Source organism: Petaurus breviceps, unplaced genomic scaffold, assembly GCF_028583685.1.
Source record: "Petaurus breviceps papuanus isolate PSGF00001 unplaced genomic scaffold, PetGlider_PUasm1.0 90654, whole genome shotgun sequence".
NCBI classification, from domain to species: Eukaryota; Metazoa; Chordata; class Mammalia; order Diprotodontia; family Petauridae; genus Petaurus; species Petaurus breviceps.
The window spans coordinates 2,416,678-2,439,051 of NW_027187301.1; the positions used below are offsets into that span (position 1 = coordinate 2,416,678).

At 41.6% G+C, this 22,374-nt stretch overlaps 1 protein-coding gene across 9 annotated transcripts in view; it reads right to left on the reverse strand.

Moving 5' to 3' along the window:
- Positions 1-22,374, reverse strand: part of MYLK (myosin light chain kinase) — a 449,378-nt gene that overhangs the window by 75,571 nt on the left and 351,433 nt on the right. For 8 of the 9 annotated variants that reach the window (XM_069064950.1, XM_069064948.1, XM_069064951.1 and 5 more), the window contains 3 exons: positions 9,040-9,090; positions 5,860-5,987; positions 1,214-1,367 (listed from right to left, as the gene is read on the reverse strand). In XM_069064950.1, the coding sequence (XP_068921051.1) occupies positions 1,214-1,367; positions 5,860-5,987; positions 9,040-9,090 (333 nt within the window). Of the gene's footprint in view, positions 1-1,213; positions 1,368-5,859; positions 5,988-9,039; positions 9,091-9,719; positions 9,866-22,374 lie in introns of those variants that run through there. The other variant, XM_069064955.1, reaches the window with a different exon arrangement.

Below are 22,374 nucleotides of genomic sequence, written 5' to 3' on the forward strand. Positions count from 1 at the left end.
TGGAGATAAAACAGAGGGAAAATAAGAATGAAGAAAGAGGGAGGGAGAAAACATGAATTAGTAGCTACTATGAGGTACTTGGATTCTTTGGAAATGCCTGGGCTCTCTGACTTCTTCTGTGGGATTAATGGAGATGGTGGGTGAATAGAGAAAGTAGTCCAATCTTGCTAAAGGTTTATTGTACTCTTTGTTCAAGTAGTTTGGGGCTGTTCTGGGGCTGGAATTAACTGTCATGTCTTTGTAGCTGGTCTTAAATGAGTTCCAACCTCTCCCCACCTTCCAGATTAATTTATCTTCAATCTCCTGAGTCACAGCACCTTCTGCTTACCCTCGATTTCCTCAATCAATAACTTCCTCCTCTTTTCCCCACCCCTAATACCTTTGGTTTTTAAAGAAACAGTGGAGAGCAAAATAAGCAACTTCCCAGTTGGTGGATACATACCACCACAAACTACTTGGTCTCAGTGGTTTTGAGTCTCATGATTTTCAAATTCTTTTCCATGCCTTTTTTCTCTTTTCCCCACTTCGTCTTTTATTTTTCACTAGCCTGTTCTTTTTCTCTGCTTCCTTCTTCTCTCCATTTATTTTCTTCCCATCTTTTGTCCCATTAGCTGAAGTCAGCTATTTTTTGGTAAGGGATGGGAGTAAACATTTTTTCCTTTCCTTCTACCCAACTGATTCTATTATTTGCAGTATGTCTGAGCTTCAGTTTTCCAGTACAAAAATTCCTTCTGCCATGGGGGCAATCCCTACCTCTACCTGTCCACAAAGTGGCTTCTAATATGTTGGGAGTTGGGACACTTGTCTCCTAGTCCTTACTTTGAGTTCTTTTTGCATTGACCTCTGCAGAACCTGAGCACTCATCAGGAGGGAGACAGCTATGCAGACCCTACGGGGTGTGTGTGTGTGTGTGTGTGTGTGTGTGTGTAATGAGGTGGGAATCAGTTCTGAAGATGTCTGAGCTGAGAACACCACATGTACATAAGCATAGTAGAAACACCTACAAACCTATCCAAATACCTACACACACATTCAGGCAAACACATCCACAAACAAGAAGGCACATCCAGGCAAAGAGAGGCCAGTTTTGTGTCTGCTCGTCTTAATGGATAGAGATGCAGGTTCTTCATTTCCGTCATCCCTGGAATCCCTTACTGGAGCCACCTTTCTCTCCTCCCTCCCCCCAGCCCTTCCATTGGCCCTGCTCACTTACCCACAACGGTGACATTGACTTGAGCCTGCTTGGTGCCCAGCTTATTCTCGGCCAGCAGAGTGTAGCAGCCACAGTGCTCCTGCCTGGTGGCAAGGATGGTTAGCTTACTGCCATTCTCATTGCTCTCAATCTTGATGTGTTCACTCTCTTGGATCTGGTGGAGTAAATGGTACAATGAGCATAACCAGAGCAAAGAAGGAGTATTACCTCCCTCCCTCTCGACTTGTGGTCCCTGCCCAACCTGCCTAGAATAGAGCGTATTCTCCCCTGCTCCTGGTTACAGAGGGCCTGATGCTGATTTGACACAGTTCCATCTAGAGGTAATCAATCAGTCAATCAATTCATCAGTCAATCAATCAATCAACAAACATTTAGTGAATATCTATCTCCTAGTGCTAGGTACTTTTCTAGGTAGAGGGAATACAAAGACAAAAAAGAAACTGTCTTTGCCCTCAGGGAGTTTATACACTGGCGAGGGGATTAGGATGTGATGCAACATATACTCTGTATGTGTGTGTATGTGTACACACACATATGGTATATTATATATGATATATACAATATGGTATATAGTACATATATATGCCCCAGTGGACAGAACAGGAGGACTGATGTCAGGAAGACCTGAGTTCAAATCTGACCTTGAACACTTAACTAACTGTGTGACCCTAGTCAAGTTACTTAAGCCTATTTGCCTCAGTTTCCCCATCTATAAAATGAACCGGAGAAGAAAATGGCAAACTGCTCCAGTATATTTACCAAGATAACCCCAAATGGGGTTCTGAAGAGCCAGACACGAATGAAATGACTGAAAAATAACAAACAACAAATATATACAAATACATATGGCATACATTTGTACACACACACAAACACAGATATGTATATGAAATAAATGCAAGAGGCAGTGTGTCATAATAGATAACAGGTCAGTGGGTACATGGAGGGGAGGGGTGTAATCTGGGCAAATCACTCAACCTCTCAGTGCTTTAGGCAACTCTCTAAGGCTACTATATGTTGCAGAGAAGGTGCCAATCTGCAATGGTAGAGGGAATTTCCTTACTTGGGAGTACCCTGTCCTGAAGAAATCACGGAGGTAATTTTAGAAGGGAGGCACTAATATCTGGAAGGAGGCAGGGACCACAAGAGGCCTCTAGTAGAGGAGATGACCTCTGGCCCTGGAGCTCTGTGGGTTCACTTTTTACACTTTCTCATCTGTTCTATTTTTCTCTCAGCTCCAGAGTCAAATTCTCCATTTCAGTGACTTACTTAGCAGTGTCACTGGCCCTGATTCTAAGCAAAAGAAGCTGTGGAAAGCCTCTGGGTGTTGGCTAGGAAGGCAGAGGAGAATGAACTATTTCAGCACTTGGTTGGCCCCCAGGCTCAGAGTTTAGGGAGCTTCCCAATTTCCCTACACCTTCTAGTTTAGGATTATAGAAAAAATTTCCAGCAGAATCCTAACTTCCCCAAACTGAAAAATCCTTAGCCTAAGTATCTTAATGAAGCATGAAAAATACAGGGATTCTTTGTTACTCTTGATGATCCTGGGTGGTATGACCCAAGGTTATAGCTTGGAAGTCCCAAGCATGTCCTTCCCCTCCTCCCACATCTCTATCTTTCTAATACTTGGGTTCTTTTCCTCCTCCTTAGTACGAGCCTGGCTCTCTATGCCCTCAGGACACCTACAAATATCTTGTTAATGGAGCAAGGAAGGGATCAGGAGAAAAGGGCTCTTAAGTTTCTGCAATATACATAGATAACTGCAGACTCACATGAAAGAAAACAGACAGAAGTCCCGGTCTAACATGTGGATTGTGTTCCAAAACTTTATTTGTTAGGTCTAAGGCTCAGAACAGGAAACACAGAAACAAGCTTCCTCACATCGGTTAAATCCCCAAGCTAATCCACTAAAGCCCATTTAACCCATAATATGACTGAATTGTAGAACTATTGTCAATGAGAGCACTAATCTCACCTGTTTTATAGGGGGAGTTAGCTTTCGGTGAGCTAGCTTGGGAAACTATCTCCCAAGCATCTCTAGTACAGATTGGGCTCCTTTCTCCAACTAACACAACCTCCTGGGGAGGCTGAGGTCATAGCCTTGTTCAGGTCCTAATCACCTGGACTTTTGCAATCACCCTGCCTCCAGTCACTTCCCTCTTCAAGCCACCCCCTATACAACTGCAAAAATCATCTTCCTAAGGCAAATGTCTGATCACATTATTTCTCCATTCCCACCCCCCCCAAAAAAAATTAGTGGTTCCTGATTGGTTCTAGAACAGGGGATTCTGACCTCTTTTTTGTATCCTAGACCTCTTTGACAGCCTGGTGAATCCTATGAACACCTTCTCAGAATCAGGTTTTAAAATACATAAACTAAAATATATGAGATATGATAGAAACAAATTCTACTGAACTACTGTTATTGGGATATTAAACAAACAAGTTCATGGGCCCCATTTTAACAACTCCCTACTTCAGGATAAAATCCAAAGTCCTCTACATGACTCTTTAAAAGTTTCCTCCACAATTTGGCTCCAAATTACCTTTCCTGACTTCTTTCATTTTTCTCACCTTCCTGCCCTCTATGTTCCAGCCAAACTGGGCTATTAGCTGTACTCTAAACTCTGCGTTCCATTTTCCAACTCTGAACAAACCATCCCCCCTGGTTGGAATGTACTCCCCAACTCAACCCAGCCTTTCAGTACTTTTTTCTTCCATCAAAGTTCAGCTTAAGTGCCCACCTCCTCCCTGTTCTCTTTGCTGGTCCCCACACCCCAATTTATCTCCTTTTTTCTCAATCTCTCCTCTCTTTGACTCTCTGTCTCTCTCTTTTCCTTTCAATTTCTCTCCTTCCCCACCATCTCTCTCCCTCACTTTCCCACCTCTCTCATTCTCTCTCCCAATTTCTTTCCCTCCCTACCTTCTCTTTCCCTCACTCTCCCCCATTTTCCTCCTCCTCCTCTCTCTCCCCCTCACTTCTCTCTGTCTCTGTCTCTCTTTGTGTCTATATTGGATTACTCCTCCCCATCCCCTGGGAAAGGTTTAAAAACATGAAAAAATGTAGTGCAACATAGATAATGTCAATTTGTGGTTTTCTAAGTTAATATGCACTGGCAGAAGTCCATTTCTATATGAGTATGACACTCTTGTTACAGAGTATAAGTTCTTTGAGACTAGGTCCTGTTTCATTTTTGTCTTTGTATCACATCACATTCAGCATCCATCTACTTCCATGAACACATCCCTGGTTCCACTTTCTACTTCTTGTTCTGGGAACTATAATGCAACCAATAACACCATTGCTTTTGGAACACAGTTCTGATTTCCCAGAAAAAAACAACCAATCATCCCAGGAAACCACTCTTACTTTTTTTTAAAGACTCTTGGTCTTTTTTAAAAACAGGACTCTTGGTCTTCTCTTGCTGAGACTTGATGTACAACAGCCACTCATTGGGTGATCCCATGGTTGAATGGCATTGGAGCTCTGACCAGCTCCTTTCCTGACCTGGACTCATTTATCCCTATTTAGACAGCTTGGTGGGCTCCCATTCTCTGACACTCACCACATTCATGCTAGATTTGGTGTGGTTCTTGGTGTGAAGGGAATATGGTATCTTAGAAAATACTTAAAATTATTAAACTTAAAAGTTAAAAACTTTGCCCCTGCCTGGATGTTAGTAAATACATAAATTTATGAGTTGGGTGTTTGCATATTTAGGAGTGTCCACATATACACAGTTTAAAACAGGCATTAAAATTTGTGTTGGAGGGACAGGAGACACCTTCCCACACAGCCAAACTGGGTGAATGCCCATCTTCTGCCATTCTACAGGCAAAACCCAAGCCAATAGCATTCTGCCGGAATAGGCCTTCGTCATCAGGTATGTTGGGGATGCCAGAACAGTTTGTCTAGAGCATGTTAAAATGGCCCCACACCCTTGCATTGCTATAGTGATGTATTATAGTGATATATTATAGTGATGTATGAAATTACATTGTATCCTCACACCAGTCATATGAAATAAATGTGGGGCAGGGGCAAAGATAATTCTTCCTTCTACACAGATGGAGTCTCTGATGCTTGAAGAAAGGAAGTGATTTATTTACAGTGGCACGACAAATTTGGGGTAAAAGAAGGGATGACAACTCAGATCTCCTAATCCTAATATATGTAACACTGTACAATATCTTTATCTGTAATTGTGTCTTACTTGCCTACTAAACTATGAACTCTATGAGGTCAGGGGCCACCTCCTCTCTAAGTTTTGTATGTCCGTCAGCACCTGATATGGTGCTCTGTATACAGTAGGCAATTAACAAATGTTTGTGTTTGTTATTGGTCATTCAATTCATCTAGACTATGGATACGACAAAAAATAGATTGACGGAGGAATTGCTCTAATTTGGAAACACCTCTGAGAAGGAAAAGTCATTGCCTCCTTTGGGTCCCCATAGCTCTGTGGTTCCCCATGAAAACCACCTATATGGTGACCTCTCCGATTTGTAAAGACCTCTCAGTAAGAAAAGAATTCCTATGCCTCCTTTGAGTCCCCATTAAAAGGTCCCCCCCAACATATACATACATCTATATCCACTTCTTGGTCAGATCCTGACCCTTCAGATTCCACATGCATGAAAATTACCTGCTTTCGGAATTTCATCCAGGTGCAAGTGATCGGCTGGGTGCCTGCAACTTTACAGAACAACTCCACGGACTCTCCAGCTCGAACCTTCTTATCCTCGGGGAACTGAATTATCTGGGGAGGAACAGCTAAAGGGCAAGAGAGAAAGGGAGTCAGAGAAATAAAGAGATCAAGAAAAAGCCAGGTAGGCAGATAGAGACAGAGAGAACACACCTCTCTGAAGAACAGGTGAACTTCTCCCCACCGAAGCTGGCTTTGCACTGAGCTACGTGGTCATAGACTGTGTTAGTCTGCCTCCTCCTTCTCCATCCCCACACTTTCAAGGAGAGAGCTAGAAACTAGAACTTAGCTTGATAGCTATGACACGAGCCTTAGAAAACCTTTCCTGATAAACCCCAATAGTCATCCCCTCGGTATCCATGTTGAATGGGACTATTTATTTTATTGCAATGCAATGCAATGCAATTAAGTTCGACACAAATTGAAACACCCATTATGTTCAAGGCAAAAGGAAGCCTGCTGAAGTGGGTGGAGTTACCTGCCTCTGACATATATACTATCAGGGCAATTATGGCCAAGTCACTTAAACTCTCAATGCCCTAACTTATGGTCTCGAAAATTGTAAGTGGAGGAAAAGTTGCTGGTCTTAATCAAAAGAGGCATCTTTTTAAACCAATGAAATCACAGGTTCTGACCAAAAAGAAAATGTGTCAAGCACAGTCCTATGTATATGACTTTGTATATGACTATACAAAGACAAAAATGAAAAAAGTCCCAACTATTCAGGATGTATATTCTAGTGAGTCAAGGAGATCATATACAGAGATAGAAAATGTCAAAGGGAGGAAATGAAATGGTCGAAATCCATGTGTCTGTGACTTGTTTCCTGGGAATATGGTCTGCTCACAGGGAGCACAGGAGGGAGACAAAACCAGTACCATATAAAAAGAATAAGCGAGACCCTGCAAAATGAATAGACTGCAATTGTGCATGATCAATTGAGAGGAAGTGGAATATGGTGATAGCTGCACAGTAAGGGAAGGTTTTCTCAGAAAATCACAGACTTTGAGAGTTGGGAGGGCCCTCAGTGGCCAGCTAGCAACCCTTACAGGAAAGGAATCCCCATTACAACATGACCAGCAGGAAGCCATCCAGTCTTTGCTTGAAGACTCCCAAGAAGAAAACTCCATCACCAACGACAGCACATTCCACTCTGGGATGGTTATAAATGATAGGGAATTTTTTTTTTCTGAGATCCTACCTATATTTGCCTCCTTGTGGTTTTCATTCAGTGCCCTCTGGGTTCAAACAGAATAAGTCTAATCTCTCTCTTATAGTCTAGGCCTTCAGATTCTTTTTTTTTTTTTTTAAAGCAATTGGGGTTAAGTAACTTGCTCAAGGTTACACGGTCAGTTATTTTTTTGTGTGGGTGCCAAGTATCTGAGTCCGGAACTGATAACAGGTCTCCTGACGCTGGGGCTGGCACTCTTACTCACTGTGCCACCTGGCCGCCCCAGCCTTCAGATTCTTAAAGACAACTATTATGGTTCCCCTCAATCTTCTCTTCTCCAGGCCAAACACCCCCAGTTCCTTCTACCTATCTGAAGGCCTTAACTTCCTGGTTTTGCAACCCTAGACACTCTCCAGATTATCTATGTTCTGAACTGTGGTTCCCAAAATGAAGCACAATATTCTAGATGAAGGCTATAGAACAAGGTTTTTATTTTTATCACCTCTTTTTTCCCTAGAAGCTATGTCCCTCTTAATGCAGTTAAATTTTAAGGAAGGGCAGCCCATAGTACTATACAATGTTGATGAACTAATCTATCATCAAGAATTCATTAAGCATCTACTATGTGCTAAGACACTGTACTAAGCCTGGAGATACAAGGATGTAAATAACAAACCCTGTCCTCAAGGAGCTTGGATTCTGTGGGAAGAGACATGCATACATATGTCAGTATATATAATATGCACATGAAACAAATGCAAGGTAATTTTTTTGGGGGGAAGTACTAGAAGTTGAGGGGTAGCTAGGTGGGGCGATGGATAGAGCACCAGGTCTGTAGTCAGGAAGATCTGAGTTCAAATCTGACCTTAGACAATTACTAGCTGTGTGACCCTGGGCAAGTCACTTAGCTCTGTTTGCCTTATCTGTAAAATGAGCTGGAGAAGGAAATGGCAAACTGCTCCAGTTATCTTGGCCAAGAAAACCGCAAATATGGGGTCACAAAGAGTAGAACATGACTGAAACAACTCAACTACAACAACACTGGTAGTTGTGGGCATCAGAAAAAGTTTCACATTAAGCCAAGTTTTGAAGGAAACAAGAGATTCTAGCAAGCAGAGGTGAGAAGGGAGCGCATTACAGGCATGGGGTGCAGCCAGTGAAAAGGTGCAGAAAAAGGAGATCTAGTGGGGTTAGACTGGCTGAACTGTAGCGGGAGGAAAGGGGATCCATGTATGATAAGACAGGAAATTAGGTTGAGGCCAAGCTGTAGAGGGTTTTAAATGCCCAACAGAAGAGTTTATGCTTCATGCTGAGGGAACCACTGGAGTTTGTCGGGTAGGGGAATGTCATGATCATATCTTGCAGTATAGGAAGATCACTTTGGCTAGAAGTAGAGGATAGAGTGGAGAGGGGAAAGACTTAGGGCAGGAAACTATCAAGTGGCCATTGTAATAGCCTGGGGGAGAAGTGATAAGGTCCTTTTTTTTTTTTGGAGGGGGGAGGGCAGGGCAATTGGGGTTAAGGGACTTGCCCAAGGTGACATGGCTAGTAAGTGTTAAGTGTCTGAGGCTGAATTTGAACTCAGGTGCTCCTGACTCCAGGGCCACTGCTCTAAAAGAGACTTTTAAGTGAGTAGAGATAAGGGCACCCAGAGGAGAGACTTGTGAAGGTAGAAATGACAAGATTTGTCATCTCATCTGCCCTATGAGGTGAGAATGAACGAGAAAAGTAAGAAGGGAAGAGGGGAAGAACCAGGCTGGAGTTCAAAAGAAAGAATGAGCAAGCTAGCATGAGGGAGAGTCTGGACCCAGAGGATGTGAGAGATGAAGGATAAAGATATAGGACCATCCTGAGCCATAGAGCCCCAGAGGACCAGGAAGGCAACAGGCCAAGGGAAAAATACCGCATCCCAACACCCTTGTCCCAGGATGCTACCAGCAATTAATTACCTGCCTTCGGGGGAGTCTTGGGAGCAGGTTTCTTTTTCACTGTTGCATCACCTGAAATACAGAAAAGATCAATTACTTGTGACATTTCTTGGTGTCCCAAGGAAATCGATACATCTTATTACCTACTTATTACATATTAATAATCTTCACTGACCTTTTTTTTTTGCTTTTTGGAGGGGGGAAGGCAGGGCAATTGGGGTTGAGTGACTTGCCCAAGGTCACAAGGTTAGTTTTTGTATTAAGTGTCTGAGGCCAGATTTGAATTCAGGTCCTCCTGACTTCAGGGCTGGGGCTCTATTCACTGTGCCACCTAGACAGCCCAACCACCTTGGATCCATTCCTTGGAGTCCAACTTCAGATCAAATATCCTCCTCAGCCTCCCTATCAAATATCAGAACTCAAGGAACAGAGGCAGTATCTCTGGAGCCTGAGGTCTTGGGATAAAGAAGGTACATTGGTCACTAACAGGAGATATCTACACCCTATTTTTTTTTTAAAGCAATAGGGATTAAGTAACTTGCTCAAGGTTACATGGCCAGGTGTTTCTGGGTGGGTGCTAAGTGTCTGAGCCCGGGATTCGATCTCCAGGTCTTCTCAACACTGGAGCCGGTGCTCTTACTCGCTGTGCTACCTGGCTGCCCCTATCTACACCCTATTTAAAGACACAATTGGAAACTTACCAACCATCTTCTCTTCCCCTCCTAACCCCTCAAAGGACCCAAAAATGAAAACAAGGTTAGAAAATCCAATTTGCCTTCTGCATGGGCTCAAGGGTCTGAGCTTTTGTCCAGGACAGGGAACCTTAGCTGGATGCTTTCATTTTCAGTTCAGAGGACTATCTAAATGACTTGCAAAAAAAGTGGTGCCTGACAAAAAAGCAGGACCGTGATATGAAAGAAGTACCTATCTAGTAAACAGGAAGCCTTGGATTTGAAGCCTGATATCACCCATGAGCCTCAGAAGTCTCATTTTAGGAAGGAAATACAGTACAATGGCAAGCAAGTTGGATTTGAAATCAGAGGATGTGAGTTTTAGTCATCGCTCTAGCATTTACTTTCTGTATGACTTTGACCAAGTCACTTAACTTTTCTGGGTCCTTAGTTCCTAATGTATAAAATGAAAGAGGTGGACAAGATGACCTCTAACATTGCCTCTCAGTGGCAAATCTTTGATCCTAGGAAACAGTTATACATTTATAAATCACTGTGCAAATATTAATGTTTAGCATGGATCCTGGCACATAGTTGGTATTTAATAAATGCTTATTTCCTTCCTTCCTAAATATCTAATTCCAGACTGGACTCTTTCTGCCACAGCTCACCTGTATTAACCAATCAGTCAGTCAATCAAAGGGCCATTTAATTACTGAGCACCTCCTATCAGTATAACTTCACTGCTCATTCTCTTTCACCCTCCAACGTCCAATCAGTGGCCAACTCCCCTTGTTTCTACCTTCTTTCTGTCTCTTGTAGATGCTCCCTTTTATCTTCTTACACCACCACCAATCTGGGGCAGGCCCTCATCCATTCATGTTTAGACTATTGCGATGGCCTGCTGGTTGGTCTCCCCACCACAAGTCTCTCCTCACTCCACTTCATCCTCCACTGAGCTGTCAAACTGATCTCCCTAAAGTACAGATCAGAATCTGTCCCCATCCAGTCAATAAACTCTAGTGGGTCCCCAGTATCTCTAGGACAAAACATAAAATCCTTTGTTTGGAATTCAAAGCCATTCGGAACCTGGCTTCTAATCTTTACAGTCTTCCTATACCTTAGTCCCTACCACATAATTGGCAATCCAGTGACACTAGCCTCTTTGCTGTTCCTTGAACACGACACTTCATCTCCCAACTCAATAATTTTCACTGGCTGTATGTTCCCCATGCCTGGAATGGTTTCCCTCCTTATCTACTCCTAGTGTCTATGGCTTCCTTCTAGTCTCACCTAAAGTCCCACCATGCTAGTTAACTATTAGGCAGTGAGGGATATAAGGGGATAGGGATAGGGCCTGGACCTGTATTTCATTGATGTAGGGAACTTCCAGATGAGAAATCTCCCTTTACCAAATCTACCCTATTGCTTCCTTCTCTGTAACTGATAGTCTTAGAGGGTTAAGTACAGCAATGGTGTCAAACTCAAATAGAAGTGGGGACTTAGCTGTTCTCAGCAAGACAGTGATCCAAGACAGTTCCGAGGGACTCATGATAAAACATGCTCTCCACCTCCAGAGAGAGAACTGATGGAGTCTGAATGCAGATTGAAGCCTATTATTTGTCACTTTCTGTACTTTTTTCCTTTGGGACTGTGTCTTCTTTCACAACATGACTAATATGGGAATATGTTTTACATGATTGAACATGTATAACCTATAATGAATTTGCTTACTGACTAAGGGAAGGGAGAGATTGAAGCGGGGAAAGAAAAAAATTGAAACTCAAAATTTTTAAAACTGAATATTAAAAATTGTCTTTACATGTAACTAGGGGAAAATAAAATATTATGTGAAAGAAATGGGGGCTGCTAACCATACATAAGGAGCTCTATAGCCTGCCTATTGACTTAGTTTTAAATTTTAATATTGTTTTTGTTTTATTTTCTTTTTATTTATTTGTTAAATATTTCCTAATTACATTTTAACTTGATTTGGGTGGCACTTGGGAGTGTTATGGGGCCAGGTGTTGGACACCTCTGGACCAAAGCAGGAGGGTATTGCCTAGAGGGATATAAGATACATAGAGAAATTCATTCAGGAACAATGCATGGCAAATTTTAATTAGACAGATATATGGAATACATGGAATAATAACAGGTAACACTTAGAAAGCTCTTTAAGGTTTATAAAGAACTTTACATATATTCTCTCACTTAATCCTCAAAAACAATCTCTATTATTAACTCAATTTTGTAGATGAGGAAACCGTTGAAGTGATTTGACCAGGAGCAAATAGCTAGTGTCTGAGGCAAACTGAGACCTGGGGAAGACCTTAGCTTTAAAAGGCCAAGGTTTCTCACGGTGTACAGGGCCATCTCCATTCATCCTGGTCTGTTTCTTGCCACTGGACCCGGATGAATCTGGGAGAGAAAGTGAGGCTGACTTCACACAGATCTTCCTCACTTAAATCCAACTCACTTGCAAGTCAAGACATCACCCTCCTGTTGTCATTGGTTCTCTTCAAGAATGAAGGGCAAACAATGAGTGTCTAAGGCAAGATTTTAATTCAGGTTTTCCTGATTCTAAGTCCAGCACTCTGGCCATGAGGCTTTAGGCAAAGAGAGAGGAGAATGGGGATCTGGAAGAGGTAAAACTTAGGCTGGGTCTTAAAGGATGAATGGGATTTGGATTGGTACAGAAATGTGAACGCCATGAAAAAAGGCCTGGAGTCAGGGATAAGCAGAAATCCTTGGGAAGATATTAAAGTAACAAGGTTTTGTACCAAAGAGGTGTAGATAGTGAATTTGTATAGATAGGAGAAAATAGCAAGATTATGGAAAATCTTAAAAGTTGGGTTAACAATAATAATGATAAGACACTCTCATGTAGTGCTTTTAGATTTATAAAGTACCAAGGAATTTGTACTTTATCCTGAGGACAGCCGGGAGCCATTAGAGATTTCTGAGAAGAGAGTAATAGGGTAAAAGGGATGTGTACAAGACAGCTTAGTCAGCAGTAGTATTCAGGAGGTACCCCTCGAGGGTGAAGGGAGAAAATGGAGGCAAAGAGGTCAAGCATAAGAGAAGCCCGGGATAATTCTGATGCTATGTGATGAAAGGTGAGGCTAGAAGGCCACAGTTAGAATGGAAAGGAAAGGACAAATATGGCAGACATTTGGAAGAAAGGATGTATAGGAGATGGTCATGGATCAGATATATGGAATGAAGTCCAAGATAATAGATTTCTTTACTGTGTGCCTGGGAGAACGATAGTACCACTGATCAAAATTTGGGAGGGGAGTTTGGTTTGGGGGGAAAAGATGATGAGTTTTGGCTTTGAATGTGTTAAACTTATGGTATGTGAGATATTTCATCAGAAATATCCAACAAGCCTTTGGAAATATGGAGCTAGAAGGCCATGAAGAGGTTGGTTTGGTGAGAGGGATTTTGGGATTGAGCACAGCAGCTGGAGTGCAGAAGTGCATCAGTTCTGTAAGGGAGAGAGGAAAAGTTCTGAGGCCTGAGCGAGTGTGGCCACAGTTAGGAAGTCAGAGGAAAAAAACGGGGATTTTAAAAGGCAGAGAAACAACAGTCAGAGAGGTGGGATAGGGAATCAAGAATGAATGAAAAGGCTTTTAAAAGCACTTATTATGTGCCAGGCACTGTGCTAAGTAATGATTGGACAATTACTGCACTCCCCCCCTCAAAAGAAAGAACTTACATTAGCCTTGAAAGACTTTACATTTTAGGAGGGGAAGATAACACCAAAAATAAAAGAAAAAAGGTATTTTAAGGAAGGGATGGCTAAATTGTCAAATGTCTCAAAGAGAATGAGAACCAAGAAAAGCTCCTGAAATTGAGAGGCAGAGGTTCCTATAACTTTTTTTTTTTGGAGGGGGGAAGGTAAGGCAGTTGGGTTAAGTGACTTGCCCAAGGTCACACAGTTAGTACATATGTCAAGTATCTAAGGCTGAATTTGAACTCAGGTCCTCCTGACTCCAAGGCTGGTACATTATTCACTGTACCATCTAGCTTATGACTTTTTTCTTATGACTTTTAAGAAAGCAATCAGTCAACAAGCGTTTAGGATGCACCTAATGTGCAACGCACTCTGATAGGTGCTGGAGTGGACCTCAGACACTTGACACACTTAATAGCCACGTGACTTTGGGCAAGTCACAAACCCAATTGTCCTCCAAAAAACAGCAAAAAGAGAAAGAAAGTTTGGTGGTCAAATAATAGAAATAAAATGATAGTTGGGGAAAAGCAGGATTAGGCAGAAAGAACCCTCCCCCCATCATTATTAACTGAAGAGAGGACAGAGAAATTGAAGATGATGGAAGGAAGGGATGGAGGTTGTGGAAGCAGGATTTGGATGGAATCTGGTGCAGCAATGGAGGGGGTAGCCTGGAACTGATCAATCAACTAGCCTTTGTGAAGTGACTTATGGACCTGTGCTAGCCCTTAGGAAAACAAAGATAAAAAAGGAATGGTGTCTGCCCTCAAAGACTTTAAAGGAGAAGTAACTTTTACTTTTGAGATTAGGAGAAAGGGTTGGGTGTTGTGGCACATGTATGCAATTTCTGCTACTAGGGAGGCAGAGGCTGGTGGACTGTTTGTGTGGGAGTTCTGAGCTGCAATAAGGCTAAAGCTGAACAGGTGTGTGCAGGGGGATGGGGGGCAGGGAGCTAGGTGGGGGGGTGAGAAAAGAGGAGAGGGAGGGAAGGAGAAAGAGAGAGACAGTGAGAGTGGGGGGAGACAGAGAGAGAGGTGGAGGGGAGGGAAAGAAGTGGGGAGAAAGGGAGAAAGATAGGGAGGGAGAGGAGGGGGAGAAGGGAGGGGGGAAGGGAAAGAGAGAGTAGGTAGAGGAGAGAGAGGTGGGAAGAGGGGAGAGGGAGAGAAATGGGGAGGGAGAAAAAGAGAGAGTGGCAGAGGGAGAAAATAGAAAGAAACAGGAGAGGAGGAGGGAGAGGAATAGAGGGAAAGGATGAAGGAAAGAGGGAGAGAAATGAGGAGAGGGAGAAGAGGGAGAGGGATGAGAGAGGGAGAGAAAGGAAGAGAGGGGAAGAGGGAGAAGGAAAAGGAGAGAGAAGGAAGATGAAGAAGAGAGACAGAGACAGGGAGCAGGAGGAGATAGAAACTATCCTACCTATTATATATACAAATCTATAATATATGTGTATGTTTATTATACTATATATTATGTGATTATGTATGTGGAGAGAGAAAAGGAGAGAGAGACAGAGGGAAACAGAGACAAACAGAGAGACAGAGACAGAGGGAGAGAAACAGTGACTGAGAGACAGAGAGAGACAGAGGGAAACAGACAAACAGAGAGACAGAGACAGAGGGAGAGAGACAGACAGAGACAGAGAGAAAAATTGGAAGAAAGGATAATTTGAATGTGGAGAATGAAATGGAGGTAAACAATGGAATTCATACCAGAAACTGGATGTCTTACTAAATTAGGTGGTGAAGTCATCCATTAAAGTGTGTGTCAAGTCAAATCAACAAACATTTACTAAGTATGTAATTTGTGCACAGCACGATGCTAGACCCTAGGGAGCAGCTGCTGGGGGAGGAAGTGATCAAAGGAGTCATCAAAAGCCAGTGAAGCCTGGAGGTGATATCAGTGTGGGTCCCAATGAAGCAGGACAGTATGGATTCAAAAGGGCAGGTCGGCAGGGCAGGGGGGTAGAGGCCAGCACATCCGAGTTCAGATTCAGCCTCAGATACTTACTAGCTGTCTGACCCTGGAAAAGTCACTTCACCCTGTTTGCCTCAGTTTCCTCCTCTGTACAATGAGCTGGAGAAGGAAATGGCAAACCGCTCCAGTATCTTTGTCAAGAAAGCCCTAAATGGGGTCACGACAGCAACAACAACATAGCTTCAAATGACCCAAGGGGCATTGTTTTAAGTCCCCTTCCACATAGGCCCATTCCCTGGAGGTGTAACCACATGTAAACAAGGCCTGCTGGCGGCTGGTGAACTAGTGCTGATGCTTCTATATTTTCTTGCAAAATGGAATTGTGTGCATCACCCACTGCTTTGTGTAGCTTCTGTTATTTTCACAGATTCTTTTTTTTTCTATTGAATTCTTATAGTCAGCTTAAATTTTAGATATTGCTTTCTAAAAAAAATCTGTGGGGGTAACTAGGTGGCACAGTGAATAGAGCACTGGTCCTGGAGTCAGGAGGACCTGAGTTCATATCCAGCCTCAGACACCTTAACACAAAAACTAGCTGTGTGACCTCGGGCAAGTCACTTAACCCCAACTGCCTGCCAAAAAGCAAAAAAAAAAACCCCAAAACTGTGATTTCATCAGTAAGAAGAACCCCTTTTGAGGTGACCCCTCTAGGAATACAGATGGACACCTGTTCTTCTAGTCTTAGGGATTTACTTGGGGCATGAGACTAGCTCAGGGTCACACAGCCAGTGTCAGAGGACTTGAGCAGACATTTTCTTGACTATGAGGAAGGCTTTCTATCTACTAGGCCAAACCGGAACAGTGCCTTGTACACTGTAAGCACTTAATAAATGCTTGTTGACGGACTGGCTGACTCTCAAGACAAAACTTTTCTAGATGAACATCTGTCAGATTCACAGAGGCTCAGGTTACTCCCATTCTTTGTGACTTCAAGGACTTTTTTTTCCAGCCTCTCAATCAATTATTCAATATCTTGTACTGCTTCCTGTTGGTCCTTTACGCTTGGTTTTGCTCTCCCCTTTATGTGTCTTGAGCTCATTCTTTCCAGTCCTGTCCCCAGCTGACGCGGAGATCCTGGCAGTCTGGTGCTGCCCAGTCTCCAAGGGTTCATGACTCCAATGCATAAACCTGCTTCTTCTTACCCTTCTCTGTCACTATTACCCTATTTACTTCTGCCAGTGATTCCCCCCCATAACCCCAACCTCACTGCATCAGCCAAAAGCTAGGCTTGAACCCATCTCGGGAAAATAAAACACCCAAGAAGAAACGGCATGAGACAAGAATGCTGGTCCATGATGGTCTAGACTGAGGAGTGATGGTGAAGGAAATGGGAGAATAGGGGATACAGACCTGGTCTTTGAGTCTGGAAAGCCTGGCTCACATCTAGCCTCTAACACATACAATTATAAATCCAGAGCTGGAAGGGGTCCTGCAGGTTATTAAGTCTAGCCTCCTCATTTTACAGATGGAGAAACTGAGGCAAAAGATGACTTGCCCAGGGTCACACAGCTAGGAAGTGCTGAAACCAGGTCTTCATGACTCCAAGGTCCAGTGTTCTTTCCACTATTTCATACTGTTTCACAAACTGGTTGTGTGACTCTGGGTAAATCCTCTATGATCTGAGGGTTCTATAAGACTATTAGCGGAGGGCAGTTGCTGACCTGCATGGAGAATTCCTCTTTTTCCCCCAAATTGATAAAATTACAATTCTGTTGCAAAAATAAATAAATAGGGGCAGCTAGGTGGAATAGTAAATAGAGCACCAGCCCTGGAGTCAGGAGGACCTGAATTCAAATCCAGACTCAGACACTTGACACATTTAGTAGCTGTGTGATGTTAGGCAAGTCACTCAACCCCAATTGCCTTGCCTTTCCCCCTCCAAAATAAATAAGTAAATAAATAAAAATCAAGGCATGTGAAAAAACATCCTGCCCTACTTATAAATAAATAAATTATAAATAATAATTTATAAATTTAAATAAATAGGGCCTCAAGGTTACCATGTAACATGTCCTCCAATTATTCTCCAGCCTGCTGGCAGTCAGTGAATACTCAGCTCCATTAACTGGCTCTTAGTAATACTGTATTTATACAGTTATTTGGTTTTATAGATACCCTTTCTCCTCCCACTTGAATCGATGCTCTTCAAGAGGTGGGAATCATGCTTTCAGCTTCAGGCTGTCATCATAATAGCCAGCATTTATACAATCCGGTCAAGTTTCCCAATAACTTAAAAAAAATATTGTCTCATGGAAAATGGAAAATCAAGTTATTATCCCCATTTTATAGATGAGCTTGACTTTGTTAACTTATTTTTTTTAAACTGAGATAGAAAAAAGTGACTTGCCCAGGGGTCACACAGCTATTAAATATCTGATGTCACATCTGAACTCAACTTTTCCTGACTCCTTACTCCAAGCACAAGGTTCTATATTCTGATATTATTATCATTGTATGAGAATAATAATGGTCTACAGCTATAGAACTTTAAAGTGCTTTACATACATTATCTCAGCTGATCCTTACAACCCTGTGAGATAGGTTACTATCCTCATGACTACCTACTTCACAAGGTTATTTTTGGGAGAATACTTTGTATTTTAGTAATAACAGCTAGCATTTATATACCACTTTAAGGTTTATATTTATTGATATATTGATATATCAATATATTAACATAGGATGCCTATATCAATATATTTATATAACACCTTAAGGTTTACATATGTTTATATATGATGTATATATCAATATAGTAATATATTTATCACTTTAAGGTTTGCAAAAAGCTTCATAAATGTAATCTCAAATGATCCTCACAATAATCTTGTTATCTGGGAGATGTGGTATTATTATCCCCATTTTATAGATGAGAAGACTGAGGCTTGTGCAGTGTCACACAGCTAGTCCGTTTCCAAGGCAGAATTTGAACTCAGGTCTTTCTGCCACCATGCCCAGTGCTCCATCCACAACAGATAGCTACATAAAGTGTTCTATAAATTAGAGCTTTGAATGTCTCCCTCATAACAGAGAGAAACACAAAGATAAAAAGACTGAAATAGAGACATAGAACAATGGAAAGAACACATCTTTGGAGTCAAGAAATTGGATTCATATTCTTGTTCTGTCACCTTTGTGACCTTGGGCAAGACATTTGATCTTCGTGGGTCTCAGGGGTCACACTCTGGGGTCCCTCCTTGGTTTAAATCTGTGATCCTATATTGTCTTCCCTGATGAAATATAAAGTCCTTGGGAGGATTGCCTACGTCTTATTCATCTTTCTGTCCATTGGAGTTTAGCCCAGTGCCTAGCCCACAATAAGCATTTACTAAATATTGGGTGAGTTAAACTGCACTGGAAGATAAAGGCTTGGGAAACGAAGTCCAAGTTCAAAGAGAATCACACACTTGAGTTGGGATGGCTCTTGGAGGTCCCCTCTTCCAATCTCCTCCCCCAAAACATGAGTCTGTATCAGATCTGGAGGAGTTCCCAGCTCCAAATCCCCTAAATCTCACCATCTTTCTACTCCTCCCTTATCTCTCTGGGACTCTGTCCTTAAGCTCAAGCCTAGCAAACATTTTTCTTAGCTTGGGAGGTTATGCTCTGTTTGGTGAAGAAAGGGAGAGCCTGCATCACATAGCGGTCTGGGTGCTGGCACAACATGAAGGAGCAAGGACACACCCCAATCCCAGCACCCATAAATCAGCAGATTTAACTCAGAGAGAGAGATAAGATCAGGGTAAACAATAGGGAGGGGTATTTATAAGTGCCGGAATGCCCCCACATGGCATCTGGGAAAAGAGAGGGAAGGCAACCTTTGAGAAGCTAGTGTTAGAGCTGTGGGTATAAGGAGCTCAAAATGCTTCTGCCTGTCTGGGGGACATTTCCCTTTTTAGGTATTTGGCTAAAAATAGAGAGCAATTTGCCCCAACCCTAAGAAAAGTAGCATCGCTCTCTGCCAAAGACTCATGGAGGGAAGATGCCAGGCCTAGGTAGGGTTTGGCAAATGTGGGTGGAGTCTCCATCTCATGGGAGCTGTAGCAAGAATGGTTCAGGGGACAGTGACAATAGCTGCCTAGGACCCTCTAGACTGTGACCCCCGGGTGATCTGGCTTTTTTGTGTCTTTCTTGCTCTAAAATGAATATATCTAGGTCCAGTTTTTGTTTTTCAATTGCAAAAAAAAATAGAAAAAAGGAAAGATAGAGTCAAAAGAAACAATTTTTTAAAAGTATAATAAAATCGCATAATTATCTATATTATATCGTGCCTTGGCCAAGTCCCTTAACTTGTGTCAGCCTCTGTTTCCTCACTTGTGAAAATGGGGATTCTGAGAATCAAAGGAGATAACATATGGAAAGTACTTTGCAAAACCTTTGTTTGTTATTATGTAGCAAAGCACTAGTTGGTATAAGGAGGGAGATAAAAAATAATATTCTGCTTTCAGAGAGCTTAAAATCTAATAAGACAGGAAAGACATGTCTACAAAGGACTATAATGTGATGAATGCATAAGAGTGTTCCTGAGAAGTGAAAAAATCACTTGTACCTGGGATGATCAAAAATGACTTCATGGAGGTGAGCCTTGAAGGATGCATAAGTGGGAGATATGAGAATATACCCCATATATTCTTTCTTTCTTTCTTTCTCTTTCTTTCTTTCTTTCTTTCTTTCTTTCTTTCTTTCTTTCTTTCTTTCTTTCTTTCTTTCTTTCTTTCTTTCTTTCTTTCTTTCTTTCTTTCTTTCTATCCATCCATATCTATCTATCTATCTATCTATCTATCTATCTATCTATCTATCCATATCTATCTGTCTATTTATCTATCTGTATATCTGTCTATCTATATATCTATCATCTATTATCTGTCTATCGTCTATTATCTATCATCTATTATCTATCTATAAACTATTACCTATTATCAGTCTGTCTATCATCTATTATCTATCATCTACTATCTATCTGTCTATTATCTATCTAAATATCTATATATCTATTATCTATCTATCTGTCTGTCTTTCTATCATCTATTACCTATCTAAATATCAATCATCTATTATCTGTCTGTCTCTGTCTATTTATCTATTTGTACATCTATCTATCATCTATCTGTCTGTCTATCATCTATTATCTATCTGTCTATTATCTATCCATCTAAATATCTATAATTTATTGTCTATCATTGATTATAATCTATTATTTATCTATCATCTATCATCTATCATCTATTATCTATTGTCTATTGTCTATCTATCTATCTATCTATCTATCTATCTATCTATCTATCTATCTATCTATCTATCTATCTATCTATCTATCTCCCATATGTAGAATAAATGCAAGAACAAAGGCCCCCTCAAGGCAGAAGGTTCAATAACTATTTGCTGAATGAAAGATGGGAAGTTGCTATAAAAACCTTTCTTCAAGAAAGTTTTTTTACACCTTGGGCCCTTTCAAATTAACGGGAATTACTGGGTAAGTCACCTCAGGATGCTGAGATTCAAAAACCTGAAACCCCAATATTCTACTTAACTGTTGGGTCAACGAGAACAGGAGCACTGTCGTGCAGATCTTTAACCCTCTCCTCAAGGCACACAAAAGAGGCTTAATAATCAGTTTTTGAAATGAATGGAATAAATTATGATGGCCAGGAGACCCAAATCTAGGAAAGGACAGCCAAAGTCAACCACAGACTGGGCACCGAACACTTGGGGATACAACCCTAGCAGTAACATTATAGAATCCAAACTTTCCCCCTTTGGAGTCAGAGGTTGGCCCCTCAGGGCAGTTATAACCTAACCTTTACCTGGGCATCTATAGCAGGAACTATACAGGTGCCATTGGAAAATTCTACTCCCTTTCCCAGCTATGTATCCAGACCTGCCCTCCAGATTATCTTATGTCTATGTCCATTGCCCATGAGAGGGAGAGTGGGCTCTGTGCTCCAGGTCAGTGACCGGTGAATTAGAACCTCTCCCTTTTTCATTTTGAGTGGGAAAGAATGAATTGTGCTATCTTTCCCCAGCAAACCCGCTCTTCTTTTGAACATCTCTATTACTGTTGAGGGCACCACCATCATCCCAGGAATCAAACTACCTAAGCAGTTGTCAAATTTTGTCACTCCTATCTCCCCAATCTCTGCCATCTCTGTTGTAGCTAGGCTCTGATGGTCTATCTCCTGGAATATTGTGGTAGTCTTTTGATTAGTCTCTCTATTTTAATTCTCTCCCCACTCTGATTCATTCTCCATGTAGTTGCCAAAGTGATTTTCCAAAGTGCTGGTCTGAACATGTCACTCTCTTACTCAACAAATTACAGCAACTCCCTAGTCATTCTAGGATCAACATTATTTCACCTTTATCTCTTGTTTATTTCTATTTTGTGTAAATTTTACAATGCACATAATTATTAGAACAAGAGTACAAGTATATAATTTGTAAAGAAGTGAATATACGTATATTGGTACAAGGATTTTTTTGTCGATAGAGGTGTATTTGGAAACACTAGTAGAGGTTGTCAAGTTCTTCTGGTGGCTTCTTTATAGAAGCAGCATCAATCAGCTCTTTAAGTGCCTACTAGGTACTAGGCATTCAAAATATAAAGACAGAAAAGTACAGTGCTAGGCTTCAAGGAGGTCACATTTCATCAAATGTAAGTAAACTTGGTGTTTCGGAAAGAATACTCGGTTTACACTCAAGAGACTTGAGTCCAGCCACTGATTACCTTGAGAAAATAATAATACTGTATCCCATTTTCCCTATATGTGAACTGGGAAGATCACCATACTTCCATTACCTATACTTCACAGTGATGGTGAAGAAAATACTTTGTGGACATACCATCCTTCCTCTTCTGACATTTCCCTTGTAAAATCTCAGTGGAAATGGATGAGAGCTGAAAAATCTCTTTTGTCTGGTTCCCTGACAGCAAGTTTCATAGAATCCCAAAATTTAAGAGCTGGAAGGGAACCCGGACCTTTTCTA